At 52.4% G+C, this 13076-nt stretch overlaps 1 protein-coding gene across 1 annotated transcript; it reads left to right on the top strand.

Moving 5' to 3' along the window:
• The first annotated feature begins 4917 nt into the window (after window positions 1-4917).
• LOC138520588 (antifreeze protein Maxi-like) lies at window positions 4918-5619 on the top strand. The gene has a single exon (XM_069632918.1). The coding sequence runs from the start codon at window positions 4918-4920 to the stop codon at window positions 5617-5619; it is 702 nt and encodes a 233-aa protein (XP_069489019.1).
• Window positions 5620-13076: the final 7457 nt, after the last annotated feature.

Raw genomic sequence — 13076 nt, 5'->3', positions numbered from 1 at the left:
GTGTGTTACTATATCACCCCAGGTAGAGCCCCCCCCCTGTATGTTACTATATCACCCTAGGGACCCCCCCCCTTGTATGTTACTATATCACCCTAGGCAGCCCCCCTTGTGTGTTACTATATCACACTAGGCAGCACCCCTTGTATGTTACTATATCACCCTAGGCAGCCCCCCTTGTGTGTTAATATATCACCCTAGGTAGACCCCCCCTGTATGTTACTATATCACCCTAGGGAGCCCCCCCCCCCTGTATGTTACTATATCACCCTAGGTAGCCCCTGTGTGTGTTACTATATCACCCTAGGTAGCCCCCCTGTGTGTTACTATATCACCCTAGGTAGCCCCCCTTGTGAGTTACTATATCACACTAGGCAGCCCCCCTTGTGTGTTACTATATCACACTAGGCAGCACCCCTTGTGTGTTACTATATCACCCTAGGTAGACCCCCCCTGTATGTTACTATATCACCCTAGGTAGACCCCCCCCCCCCTGTATGTTACTATATCACCCTAGCGAGCTCCCCCCCCCCTTGTATGTTACTATATGGCGACTGTAGTGCAATGTGTTGGTTGTGTTTCTCACTTTCAGGCGCAGTTGGCAACTGTGTGCAGAACGATCTATTATTTATGAGTAGACTACAAAGTGACGCCCAGAACACGTATGTGAACAACAGAGACCTATAGGAATCCACACCGTATACGCATATATACACATATAGTTGCATGAACAAAAAGCTACAGCCTTCCACATATACTTTACACACTCACAAATGCACTGAAAACATAACCACAAACACACAGGCTGAAAAAACACCTCCAGTCCAACTTTTCTTGTAAATACAAGTAGTAGGTCACCCTTTATCCCTCTCCATCAACAGCTCCAACGCGCCCCCCCACCCCTCGCAGCCCCCCCACAGACTCCTCTGCCACCCCAACCCCCACAGACTCCTCTGCCTCCGCAGACCCCCCAGACTCCTCTGCCTCCATGGATTGAAGCATGCAGCCAATTCTACCTCCCTCCACCACCCCTGCAGACTCCTCTGCCTCCATGGATTGAAGCATGCAGCCAATTCTTCCTCCCTCCCCCACCCCTGCAGACTCCTCTGCCTCCATGGATTGAAGCATGCAGCCAATTCTTCCTCCCTCCACCACCCCTGCAGACTCCTCTGCCTCCATGGATTGAAGCATGCAGCCAATTCTTCCTCCCTCCCCCACCCCTGCAGACTCCTCTGCTTCCATGGATTGAAGCATGCAGCCAATTCTTCCTCCCTCCCCCACCCCTGCAGACTCCTCTGCCTCCATGGATTGAAGCATGCAGCCAATTCTTCCTCCCTCCCCCACCCCTGCAGACTCCTCTGCTTCCATGGATTGAAGCATGCAGCCAATTCTTCCTCCCTCCCCCACCCCTGCAGACTCCTCTGCCTCCATGGATTGAAGCATGCAGCCGATTCTCCAGGAACGTGCATCTTGCCAGCACAATGCCAGTCAAATGCCCTCAGTGCCTTTAGCTAAAGGTTTCAAAGTTCAGGTCCCAGTGTCACAACTACAAGCAAGACCCTGATGACAGCACCTTGCCATGTCTGGCAGAGGCGGACTGGCAAACCAAGATTGGCTACGGCCTACATGTGAGCCAGGGTAAGGTAAGGTGTTGCGGGGTAAGGGATGGCAAAACAAATTGGCCGCCGCCTACATGTGAGCCAGGGCAATGTTAGGTGTTGAGGGGTAAGGGATGGCAAGCCAAGATTGGCTGCTGCCTACATGTGAGCCAGGGCAATGTTAGGTGTTGAGGGGTAAGGGATGGCAAACCAAGATTGGCTGCCGCCTACATGTGAGCCAGGGCAAGGTAAGGTGTTGCGGGGTAAGGGATGGCAAACCAAGATTGGCTGCCGCCTACATGTGAGCCAGGGCAAGGTAAGGTGTTGAGGGGTAAGGGATGGGCAGTTGAACCGGATGAGGGGCAAGGAACTGGTGACTGAGAAATGTGGGCAAGTGAAGAGGGCGAGTGGGAGGTAAAAGGAATTAAGGAATGGAGCAAAAAGAAAACAGAGGTCTGAAAGTTAATTGTAAGGGAGGAGGGGGTGGAGGGCACGGAGAATGCGCTGCAAGGGAAGGACATGGAAGTTGGTGGGCAAGGAAAATATGGTAAATGAGACAGAGGTACACACCTAGGAAGGTAGCTCAGCATGTTGAGTGGCTGCTACTGTGAGCTGTACCTGACCTGTGCCACTGCACCCGAAAGCTCGGCCCCTTTATTATTTCAGATGGAGTGGTGAATACGTTCCATATGAACATGTGTTTATTTTAAGACTTTCTTACCTTTTCCAGTTTGCTTTATCACGTGACTTGGGGCTTTCAAAGCCATATGTTTTTTAAAGTGTGAAAGTCACATTTATTGAACAATTTACTAATTTAGCGTTTGAATAACAACTCTGCAGAAAGTGTTTTGGTGGCCCTTACACGGAGGATGGAAGAGGAGCAGATGAAGTCTCCTCTCCGTCAAAAATCTGGAACCAGAAAAACAGGGCTCAAATCCCCCCTTCCTCTCCTAACTCATCATGGGGTCCTGGTGGACATCTGTAGGGCAGCATCATGACCAGAACCCCATATAGCTCATTAAGCATTGCTGGGCCAATGTGGACTATACAGCAACTAGCTTGTTTGGCACGTGCATCCTGCGGACTGGAACCTGCAGAAGGAAGTGGAGTGCTCGACTCTGAAAATGATACAAAGGTGGAGGCGGGAGCAGCAGCAGCACTTAAGGTGGACAGGGTGACGGAAGCAGCAGCACTTAAGGTGGTTATGGTGGCCGGTGCGGCAGCACTTACGGTGGTCATTGTGGCGGGTGCGGCAGCACTTAAGGTGGACATGGTGACGGGAGCGGCAGCATTTACGGTGCTCAGGGTAGCGGGTGCAGCAGCACTTAAGGTGGACATGGTGACGGGAGCAGCAGCACTTAAGGTGGTTATGGTGGCGGGTGCGGCAGCACTTAAGGTGGACATGGTGACGGCAGCGGCAGCATTTACGGTGCTCAGGGTAGCGGGAGCAGCAGCACTTAAGGTGGTTATGGTGGCGGGTGCGGCAGCACTTACGGTGGTCATTGTGGCGGGTGCGGCAGCACTTAAGGTGGACATGGTGACGGGAGCGGCAGCATTTACGGTGCTCAGGGTAGCGGGTGCAGCAGCACTTAAGGTGGACATGGTGACGGGAGCGGCATCACTTATGGTGCTCATGGTGGTTGGTGTAGCAGCACTTAAGGTGGACATGGTGGCGGGTGCGGCAGCACTTAAGCTGGACCTGGTGGCGGGTGCAGCAGCACTTAAGGTGGACATGGTGGTGGGTGTGGCAGCACTCAAGGTGGTCATGGTGGTGGCTGCATCAGCATTTAAGGGGGTCACGGTGAAGAGAGTAGCAGCACTTAAGGTGGACATCGTAGCGGGTGTGGCAGCACTTAATGTGGTCATGATGGAGGGTGAAGCATCACTTATGGTGGTTATGGTGGCGGATGCAGCAGCACTTACGGTGCCCATGGTGGCGGGTGCAGCAGCACTTAAGGTAGTCACGGTGAAGGGAGTAGCAGCACTTAAGGTGGACATGGTGGTGAGTGTGGTAGCACTTAAGGTGGACATGGTGGCGGGTGCGGCAGCACTTAATGGGGTCATGGTGGAGGGTGCAGCATCACTTAAGGTGGTCACGGTGAAGAGAGTAGCAGCACTTAAGGTGGACATGGTGGCGGGTGCGGCAGCACTTAATGTGGTCATGGTGGTGGGTGCGGCAGCATTTATGGTGGTCACGGTGAAGGGAGTAGCAGCACTTAAGGTGGACATGGTGTCGGGTGCGGCAGCACTTATGGTGGAAATGGTGGCAGGTGCAGCAGCACATAAGGTGGAGTTGGCGGGTGTGGCAGCACTTAAGGTGGAGATGGAGGACGGTGAGGCAGCACTTAAGGTGGAGTTGGCGGGTGTGGCAGCACTCACGGTGGTCATGGTGGCGGATGCAGCAGCACTTAAGGTCGTCACGGTCAAGGGAGTAGCAGCACTTAAGGTGGACATAGTGGTGAGTGCAGCAGCATTTAATGTGGTCATGATGGAGGGTGCAGCATCAGTGAAGGTGGTTATGGTGGTGGGTGCAGCAGCACTTATGGTGGAAATGGTGGCGGGTGCAGCAGCACTAAAGGTGGACATGGAGGAGGGTGCGGCAGCACTAAGGTGGACATGGTGGTGTGGTTATGGTGGTGGGTGCAGCAGCACTTAAGGTGGAGTTGGCGGCTGTGGCAGCACTTAAGGCGGTCATGGAGGAGGGTGCAGCAGCACTTAAGGTGGTCATGGTGGAGGGTGCAGCAGCACTTCAGGTGTTCATGGTGGTGGGTGTGGCAGCACTTAAGGTGGACATAGTGGTGAGTGCAGCAGCATTTAATGTGGTCATGATGGAGGGTGCAGCATCAGTGAAGGTGGTTATGGTGGTGGGTGCAGCAGCACTAAAGGTGGACATGGCAGGTGTGGCTACACTTAAGGTGGTCATGGTGGTGGGAGCGGCAGCACTTAAGGTGGAGTTGCCGGGTGTGGCAGCACTTAAGGTGGTCATGGAGGAGGGTGCGGCAGCACTAAGGTGGACATGGTGGTGTGGTTATGGTGGTGGGTGCAGCAGCACTTAATGTGGTCATGATGAAGGGTGCAGCATCAGTGAAGGTGGTTATGGTGGTGGGTGCAGCAGCAAATAAGGTGGAGTTGGCGGGTGTGGCAGCACTTAAGGCGGTCATGGAGGAGGGTGCAGCAGCACTTAAGGTGGTCATGGTGGAGGGTGCAGCAGCACTTCAGGTGATCATGGTGGCGGGTGTGGCAGCACTTAAGGTGGAAATAGTGTCGGGGTGCAGCAGCACTTAAGGTGGAGTTGGCGGTTGTGGCAGCACTTAAGGCGGTCATGGAGGAGGGTGCAGCAGCACTTAAGGTGGTCATGGTGGAGGGTGCAGCAGCACTCAAGGTGGCCACGGAGGAGGGTGCGGCAGCACTTAAGGTGGTCATGGAGGAGGGTGCAGCAGCACTTAAGGTGGTCATGGTGGAGGGTGCAGCAGCACTCAAGGTGGCCACGGAGGAGGGTGCGGCAGCACTTAAGGTGGTCATGGAGGAGGGTGCAGCAGCACTTAAGGTGGTCATGGTGGAGGGTGCAGCAGCACTTAAGGTGGCCACGGAGGAGGGTGCGGCAGCACTTCAGGTGTTCATGGTGGCGGGAGTGGCAGCACTTAAGGTGGAGTTGGCGGGTGTGGCAGCACTTAAGGTGGTCATGGTGGAGGGTGCAGCAGCACTTCAGGTGTTCATGGTGGCGGGTGTGGCAGCACTTAAGGTGGAAATAGTGGCGGGTGCAGCAGCACTTAAGGTGGAGTTGGCGGTTGTGGCAGCACTTAAGGTGGCCAGGGAGGAGGGTGCGGCAGCACTTAAGGTGGTCATGGTGGAAGGTGCAGCAGCACTTCAGGTGATCATGGTGGCGGGTGTGGCAGCACTTCAGGTGTTTATGGTGGCGGGTGTGGCAGCACTTAAGATGGAGTTGGCGGTTGTGGCAGCACTTAAGGTGGCCACGGAGGAGGGTGCGGCAGCACTTAAGGTGGTCATGGTGGATTACTCATAGGCTCCTTCCATCAATAGCTTTGTTTTACTCACAGGGAATTACTGGGACAAGGAAAAGGCACATGAAGATAATGGTCTGATTACTTACTAGTAATCTTCACTACTCCCAGTCCTCATCAGAAGAGTGGGGGGTAGAACAGAGTCCTCATCACAGTACCGATTTACTGCCTCTATCTCCCAGACTGGGATAGAAGGACCTTCTACACCTGCAGAGGAAGGAGTGGGGCCAGAAAAAAGAAGTGCATGAAATGGTCCTGGGACAGAGGTGGGTACCTTTTAGGTAAATACTGTGACAAGGAAGAGTAGGAGTAATGTGAGGCTGAGCGGCATGGGTGCTAGGAAGCCATCTGACCAATCACCCGAGTGCAAGATCTGGATCCCCAGGCAATTGAACGATCTTACTTGCCCAATAAGGGACCCATCAGTCTGCAAGCTTAGCTTTCTATTGACCAATCACCCGAGTGCATGAACCTGATCCCCGGGTAATTGAACAATCTTACTTGTCCAATAAGGGACCCATCAGTCTGCAAGGTTAGCTTTCTATTGACCAATCACTGGAGTGCATGAACCTGATCCCCGGGCAATTGAACGATTTCACTTGCCCAATAAGGGACCAATCAGTCTGCAAGCTTAGCTTTCTATTGACCAATCACCTGAATGCATGAACCTGATCCCCGGGTAATTGAATGATCTTCCTTGTCCAATAAGGGACCCATCAGTCTTCAAGCTTAGCTTTCTATTGACCAAACACCCGAGTGTATGAACCTGATCCCCGGGTAATTGAATGATCTTCCTTGTCCAATAAGGGACCCATAAGTCTGCAAGCTTAGCTTTCTATTGACCAATCACCCGAGTGCGTGAACTTGATCCCCGGGTAATTGAACGATCTTACTTGGTCAATAAGGGACCCATCAGTCTGCAAGCTTAGCTTTCTATTGACCAATCACCCGAGTGCGTGAACCTGATCCCCGGGTAATTGAACGATCTTACTTGTCCAATAAGGGACCCATCAGTCTGCAAGCTTAGCTTTCTATTGACCAATCACCTGAATGCATGAACCTGATCCCCGGGTAATTGAATGATCTTCCTTGTCCAATAAGGGACCCATCAGTCTTCAAGCTTAGCTTTCTATTGACCAAACACCCGAGTGTATGAACCTGATCCCCGGGTAATTGAACGATCTTACTTGTCCAATAAGGGACCCATAAGTCTGCAAGCTTAGCTTTCTATTGACCAATCACCCGAGTGCATGAACTTGATCCCCGGGTAATTGAACGATCTTACTTGGTCAATAAGGGACCCATCAGTCTGCAAGCTTAGCTTTCTATTGACCAATCACCCGAGTGCGTGAACCTGATCCCCGGGTAATTGAACGATCTTACTTGTCCAATAAGGGACCCATCAGTCTGCAAGGTTAGCTTTCTATTGACCAATCACTGGAGTGCATGAACCTGATCCCCGGGCAATTGAACGATTTCACTTGCCCAATAAGGGACCAATCAGTCTGCAAGCGTAGCTTTCTATTGACCAATCACCTGAAAGCATGAACCTGATCCCCGGGTAATTGAATGATCTTCCTTGTCCAATAAGGGACCCATCAGTCTTCAAGCTTAGCTTTCTATTGACCAATCACCCGAGTGTATGAACCTGATCCCCGGGTAATTGAACGATCTTACTTGTCCAATAAGGGACCCATCAGTCTGCAAGCTTAGCTTTCTATTGACCAATCACCCGAGTGCATGAACTTGATCCCCGGGTAATTGAACGATCTTACTTGGTCAATAAGGGACCCATCAGTCTGCAAGCTTAGCTTTCTATTGACCAATCACCCGAGTGCATGAACCTGATCCCTTGGTAATTGAACGATCTTACTTGTCCAATAAGGGACCCATCAGTCTGCAAGGTTAGCTTTCTATTGACCAATCACTGGAGTGCATGAACCTGATCCCCGGGCAATTGAACGATTTCACTTGCCCAATAAGGGACCAATCAGTCTGCAAGGTTAGCTTTCTATTGACCAATCACCCGAGTGCATGAACCTGATCCCCGGGTAATTGAACAATCTTCCTTGTCCAATAAGGGACCCATCAGTCTGCAAGCTTAGCTTTCTATTGACCAATCACCCGAGTGCATGAACCTGATTCGGGTAATTGAACGATCTTACTTGTCCAATAAGGGACACATCAGTCTGCAAGCTTAGCTTTCTATTGACCAATCACCAGAGTGCATGAACTTGATCCCCGGGCAATTGAACGATTTCACTTGCCCAATAAGGGACCAATCAGTCTGCAAGCTTAGCTTTCTATTGACCAATCACCTGAGTGCATGAACCTGATCCCCGGGTAATTGAACGATCTTACTTGTCCAATAAGGGACCTGGGCTCAAAGACCATGGATTTTGTTTTCAGGAGAGCAAGAGGCCACAAAATCATAAAAATCGACAAACCGTGCAAGTTGCTTCCTCAGGCCAGTCGGGGTCAAGGAAACCAATAGGGCATCGTCGGCAAATAAAAGAAATGGGTATTATCTCACCCTAGAGAGGGGCATCAGTGGAAATAGACCATACAGGCTGGAATGCGCCATTTATAAAGAGGCAGAAAAGAGTGGGGGCCAGAACACAGCCTTGCTGCACACATTCTGAACCTCAAAATGAGCTGCCACCCAAACCTCAACTCACAACAGCTTTGTTTTGTGTAAAGTGACAAAAGGGCATTAAACAATGACAAAGGGATCCCCATTGGGATTAGGGGTTCCAATAATTGGGACGGCATGATCCATAACCACCTCAAATTGAATGAGCCAAAAAGGAGGTCCTTGTGGAAGGAACATGTATTCCCAGCTCTCTCCTCCACTGTGGTCTGCCACCCTAGGCCCTACACCGTCCCCTCTAGGACTGGATGACACTCCCACCCACGAAGAGAATAGGGGAAATACACACTGGAATGCGCTTCCACAAACCACGCGAAATCAGCCTTAAGGGTCCGCCAATGGGTTCCACACGGTGCCCGGGATGCAACGAAACAGCAACACGCTTCTGTTTGCACTCTTGCGCCATATAACAAAACAGTCTGGTGCTTCCATCCCGTGTTGGTTTCGGGCAGCAAGATGTTTTGATCTGTGCTAGGCATGCACAGAGGCACCAGAAACTTCGATTCGTGCTAGTTTTGAACAGGCAAAACGCATGTTCCTCAGCCCCGCTGCAAAATGTAGCGCGAATCGCATTTGCTAAGTGTTCGCCGGCCTGGGTCGCATTACACATGATGTAGTGCGAATGGCCATGGAGCAGATATTCAGAGTTCGAGTCACTCGGGGCGACACACGACGCAAGTCACAGATCATGAATTGATGTCCTGCGAGGCCGAACCCGAAAAGGAAAGAGGCGCAGGTGCGCGTGAAAGAGAAGGGTGCCCGCCGCGTAAAATACGGGGGGACACGTTCATGAAACAATGCGCCCAAAACAAAAAACAAAATGCCTGCTCTACATCAGCCTGCGTCATTCCCAAGGAGCGTTCTGGGACAGGCCAGCCAGTCCGCATCCCCCACAAGGAGCTTCCTGGGACAGGCCAGCTCTACAGGCCAGCCAGTCCGCATCCCCCAAAAGAAGCTTCCTGGGACAGGCCCACTCTACATCAGCCTGCATCACCCACAAGGAGCTTCCTGGGACAGGCCAGCTCTACAGGCCAGCCAGTCTGCATCCCCCACAAGGAGCTTCCTGGGACAGGCCAGCTCTACAGGCCAGCCAGTCTGCATCCCCCACAAGGAGCTTCCTGGGACAGGCCAGCTCTACAGGCCAGCCAGTCCGCATCCCCCACAAGGAGCTTCCTGGGACAGGCCAGCTCTACAGGCCAGCCAGTCCGCATCCCCCACAAGGAGCTTCCTGGGACAGGCCAGCTCTACATCAGCCCGCATCATTCCCAAGGAGCTTCCTGGGACAGGCCAGCTCTGCAGGCCAGCCAGTCCGCATCCCCCACAAGGAGCTTCCTGGGACAGGCCCACTCTACATCAGCCTGCGTCATTCCCAAGGAGCTTCCTGGAACAGGCCCACTCTACATCAGCCTGTATCATTCACAAGGTGCTTCCTGGGACAGGCCCACTCTACATCAGCCTGTATCATCCACAAGGAGCTTCCTGGAACAGGCCTACTCTACATCAGCCCGCATCATTCCCAAGGAGCTTCCTGGGACAGGCCAGCTCTACAGGCCAGCCAGTCTGCATCCCCCACAAGGAGCTTCCTGGGACAGGCCAGCTCTACAGGCCATCCAGTCCGCATCCCCCACAAGGAGCTTCCTGGGACAGGCCAGCTCTACAGGCCAGCCAGAACGCATCCCCCACAAGGAGCTTCCTGGGACAGGCCCACTCTACATCAGCCTGCATCACCCACAAGGAGCTTCCTGGGACAGGCCCACTCTACAGCAGCCTGCATCATTCCCAAGGAGCCTCCTGGGACAGGCCTACTCTACATCAGCCTGCGTCATTCCCAAGGAGCTTCCTGGGACAGGCCAGCTCTAGAGGCCAGCCAGTCCCCATCCCCCACAAGGAGCTTCCTGGGACAGGCCCACTCTACATCAGCCTGCGTCATTCCCAAGGAGCTTCCTGGGACAGGCCAGCTCTAGAGGCCAGCCAGTCCACATCCCCCACAAGGAGCTTCCTGGGACAGGCCCACTCTACATCAGCCTGTATTATTCACAAGGAGCTTCCTGGGACAGGCCCACCCTACATCACTGTGCATCACCCACAAGATTCCTGGAACAGGCCAGCTCTAGAGGCCAGCCAGTCTGCATCCCCCACAAGGAGCATCCTGGGAAATGGCCACACTACATCAGCCTGCATCATTCCGAAGGAGCTTCCTGGGACAGGCCAGCTCTACAGGCCAGCCAGCCTGCATCCCCCACAAGGAGCTTTCTGGGACAGGCCTGCTCTACATCAGCCCGCATTATCCACAAGGATCCTCCTGGGACAGGCCTACTCTACATCAGCCTGCATCATCCACAAGGAGCTTCCTGGGACAGGCCTACTCTACATCAGCCTGCATCCCCCACAAGGAGCTTCCTGGGACAGGCCCACTCTACATCAGCCTGCATCATACCCAAGGAGCTTCCTGGGACAGGCCCACCCTACATCAGCCCGCATCATCCACAAGGAGCCTCCTGGGACAGGCCTACTCTACATCAGCCTGCATCATTCCCAAGGAGCTTCCTGGGACAGGCCTACTCTACATCAGCCTGCATCATCCACAAGGAGCTTCCTGGGACAGGCCCACCCTACATCACTGTGCATCACCCACAAGATTCCTGGGACAGGCCTACTCTAGAGGCCAGCCAGTCCGCATCCCCCACAAGGAGCTTCCTGGGACAGGCCAGCTCTACAGGCCAGCCAGTCCGCATCCCCCACAAGGAGCTTCCTGGGACAGGCCCACTCTACATCAGCCTGTATCATCCACAAGGAGCTTTCTGGAACAGGCCTACTCTACATCAGCCCGCATCATTCCCAAGGAGCTTCCTGGGACAGGCCAGCTCTGCAGGCCAGCCAGTCCGCATCCCCCACAAGGAGCTTCCTGGGACAGGCCCACTCTACATCAGCCTGCGTCATTCCCAAGGAGCTTCCTGGAACAGGCCCACTCTACATCAGCCTGTATCATTCACAAGGTGCTTCCTGGGACAGGCCCAATCTACATCAGCCCGCATCATCCACAAGGAGCTTCCTGGGACAGGCCAGCTCTACAGGCCAGCCAGTCCGCATCCCTGTAGTGATAAACAGTACCCGCACCTCCCTGGGATCCAGCCCTTTGTGCAAAGTAAATCACTCCTAATTACCTTCCCACACAAATAAGGTTTAAGAAGCACGATGAACTCAGTCTGGAAAAAAGCCAATCACACAGAATATGATGCTTGCATTTATTATCTACAATGACTAATGAAAACTAAGCAGCAATTTATAATAATGTGGAAATAGAGAGTGCAAGCTATATAATGCCAATTATCAATCACAGATGAATATGCAATTATTTGGTCTTACGCTCCTAATGAAATGTAGATGAAGATACGATCTGATCACATCCAGGACCCTCGCCGCTATCTGGTGCCCGGCACTCCTCAGCAGAGGAGGGGAGGACTGGCCAAGCCCCCACAGTCCTACACCAGAGCAGGGATGTGATGTTAGGAGCCTCGGCCCTGATAGCGCACAGCTGGTCGTCCAGGCACTGTCCTTGATACGCACGTCTTTCCAACAGTCCAGGATGAGTCCCCCCTCCCTGGTCCAAGTATAGTTCTCTTATTAGGAGCTGCACGTCAATCATCATGACGTGTCAGCTCTTCGAGAAGCTTCTAGGCTCTTCCCTCCTGGCAGTAAACATGTTTTTTGCTTGGAAAGTTACAAGACTGGAAACAGCCAGTCTTGGCTCCCAGGCTTCGGGCACTGTTTCTTTGCATTCTTGTCTTATCAGTGCACCTGACTTGCAGAGCGAAGACGGGCAAAGCAATGCCTGGCTCCCACGAACTGCATGGAGCCTCTTGCTAAAGCACGATGTTTTATGTCTTCAAAAAAAAGGCCTTTGCAATTAACCCCTTGCAAGCATGCAGGCTCACCCAGTTTGAGAGTCCTGGTTGATGTCAGCATTTTCCTCCACGCTTCGAATAGGCTCTAATACACACAAGATAGCTCAGTGGGTTAGTGCAAATGCAGGTTACTGCAAGCGCCTAGCAGCTTATCACTACATTCCACCCCTTTCGAAGTGAGGCCTGAAAATGCTGACTCAGTTCCATGATCTGGAAGCATGCACAGTGTGCTGTAGGCCAATTAAGCGTTTCTCTAGCGCAGACATTCTAGTATAAAGGAAAGACATTCTGCGCAAGAGTCCAATGAAGACGATAAGTATGAATATTAGGGAAATCAGCAACCACAGCAATGGGTGCAGTATTATATTAAGCAGTTTAGTGGAGGAGGGAGACCATCCAGTGAATATATCCCACCAGTGGTGAGTAGCAACAGATTGCAGATGGTCAGCAGTTTTGATTAATTGGTTTCTGTCTATTATTAGCTTGTACTCTGCAGAAATAACTGAGGTAGCTAGCGTCTGGAAATCTTTCCAAGCAGTTTGAGCAAATTGTCTAATAGCTTGAAGCCGGGCAGTAATCACTCCATAGGATAGAGTCCAGTTAAGCAAATGCGTGAGCTCAGCATGCAGAGCAGTGTGAGACCACTGGGTTAGAGAATATAGGGTATGAGTAACAATGTCTAGGATAGTCACAACTTGATCTACACAAAATACTTGAGGATTCCCTAATAACCTATAATTGTTAATAAGCAAGGAATGATTAGTAACTACGCAAGCTGTATGCTGATCTATCTGAAAGATGTCAGTCCCATTTATGTGGTATTGCATCCAGGTGCACTCCCCTGCTACGGGATGTATACATGGGTCCGGAACCCTCCCAGTTAGGGGACACACCCACCCCTGAT

The sequence above is a fragment of the Ambystoma mexicanum genome, chromosome 13 (assembly GCF_040938575.1).
Source record: "Ambystoma mexicanum isolate Mex_15411 chromosome 13, UKY_AmexF1_1, whole genome shotgun sequence".
NCBI classification, from domain to species: domain Eukaryota; kingdom Metazoa; phylum Chordata; class Amphibia; order Caudata; family Ambystomatidae; genus Ambystoma; species Ambystoma mexicanum.
The sequence above is the reverse complement of the archived record's forward strand: the minus strand, read 5'-3'. Positions and strand labels throughout refer to the sequence as shown.

Bases quoted from the DNA above. Each gene is read 5' to 3' on its own strand.
- LOC138520588 (XM_069632918.1), top strand. From the start codon at position 4,918: ATGGAGGAGGGTGCAGCAGCACTTAAGGTGGTCATGGTGGAGGGTGCA.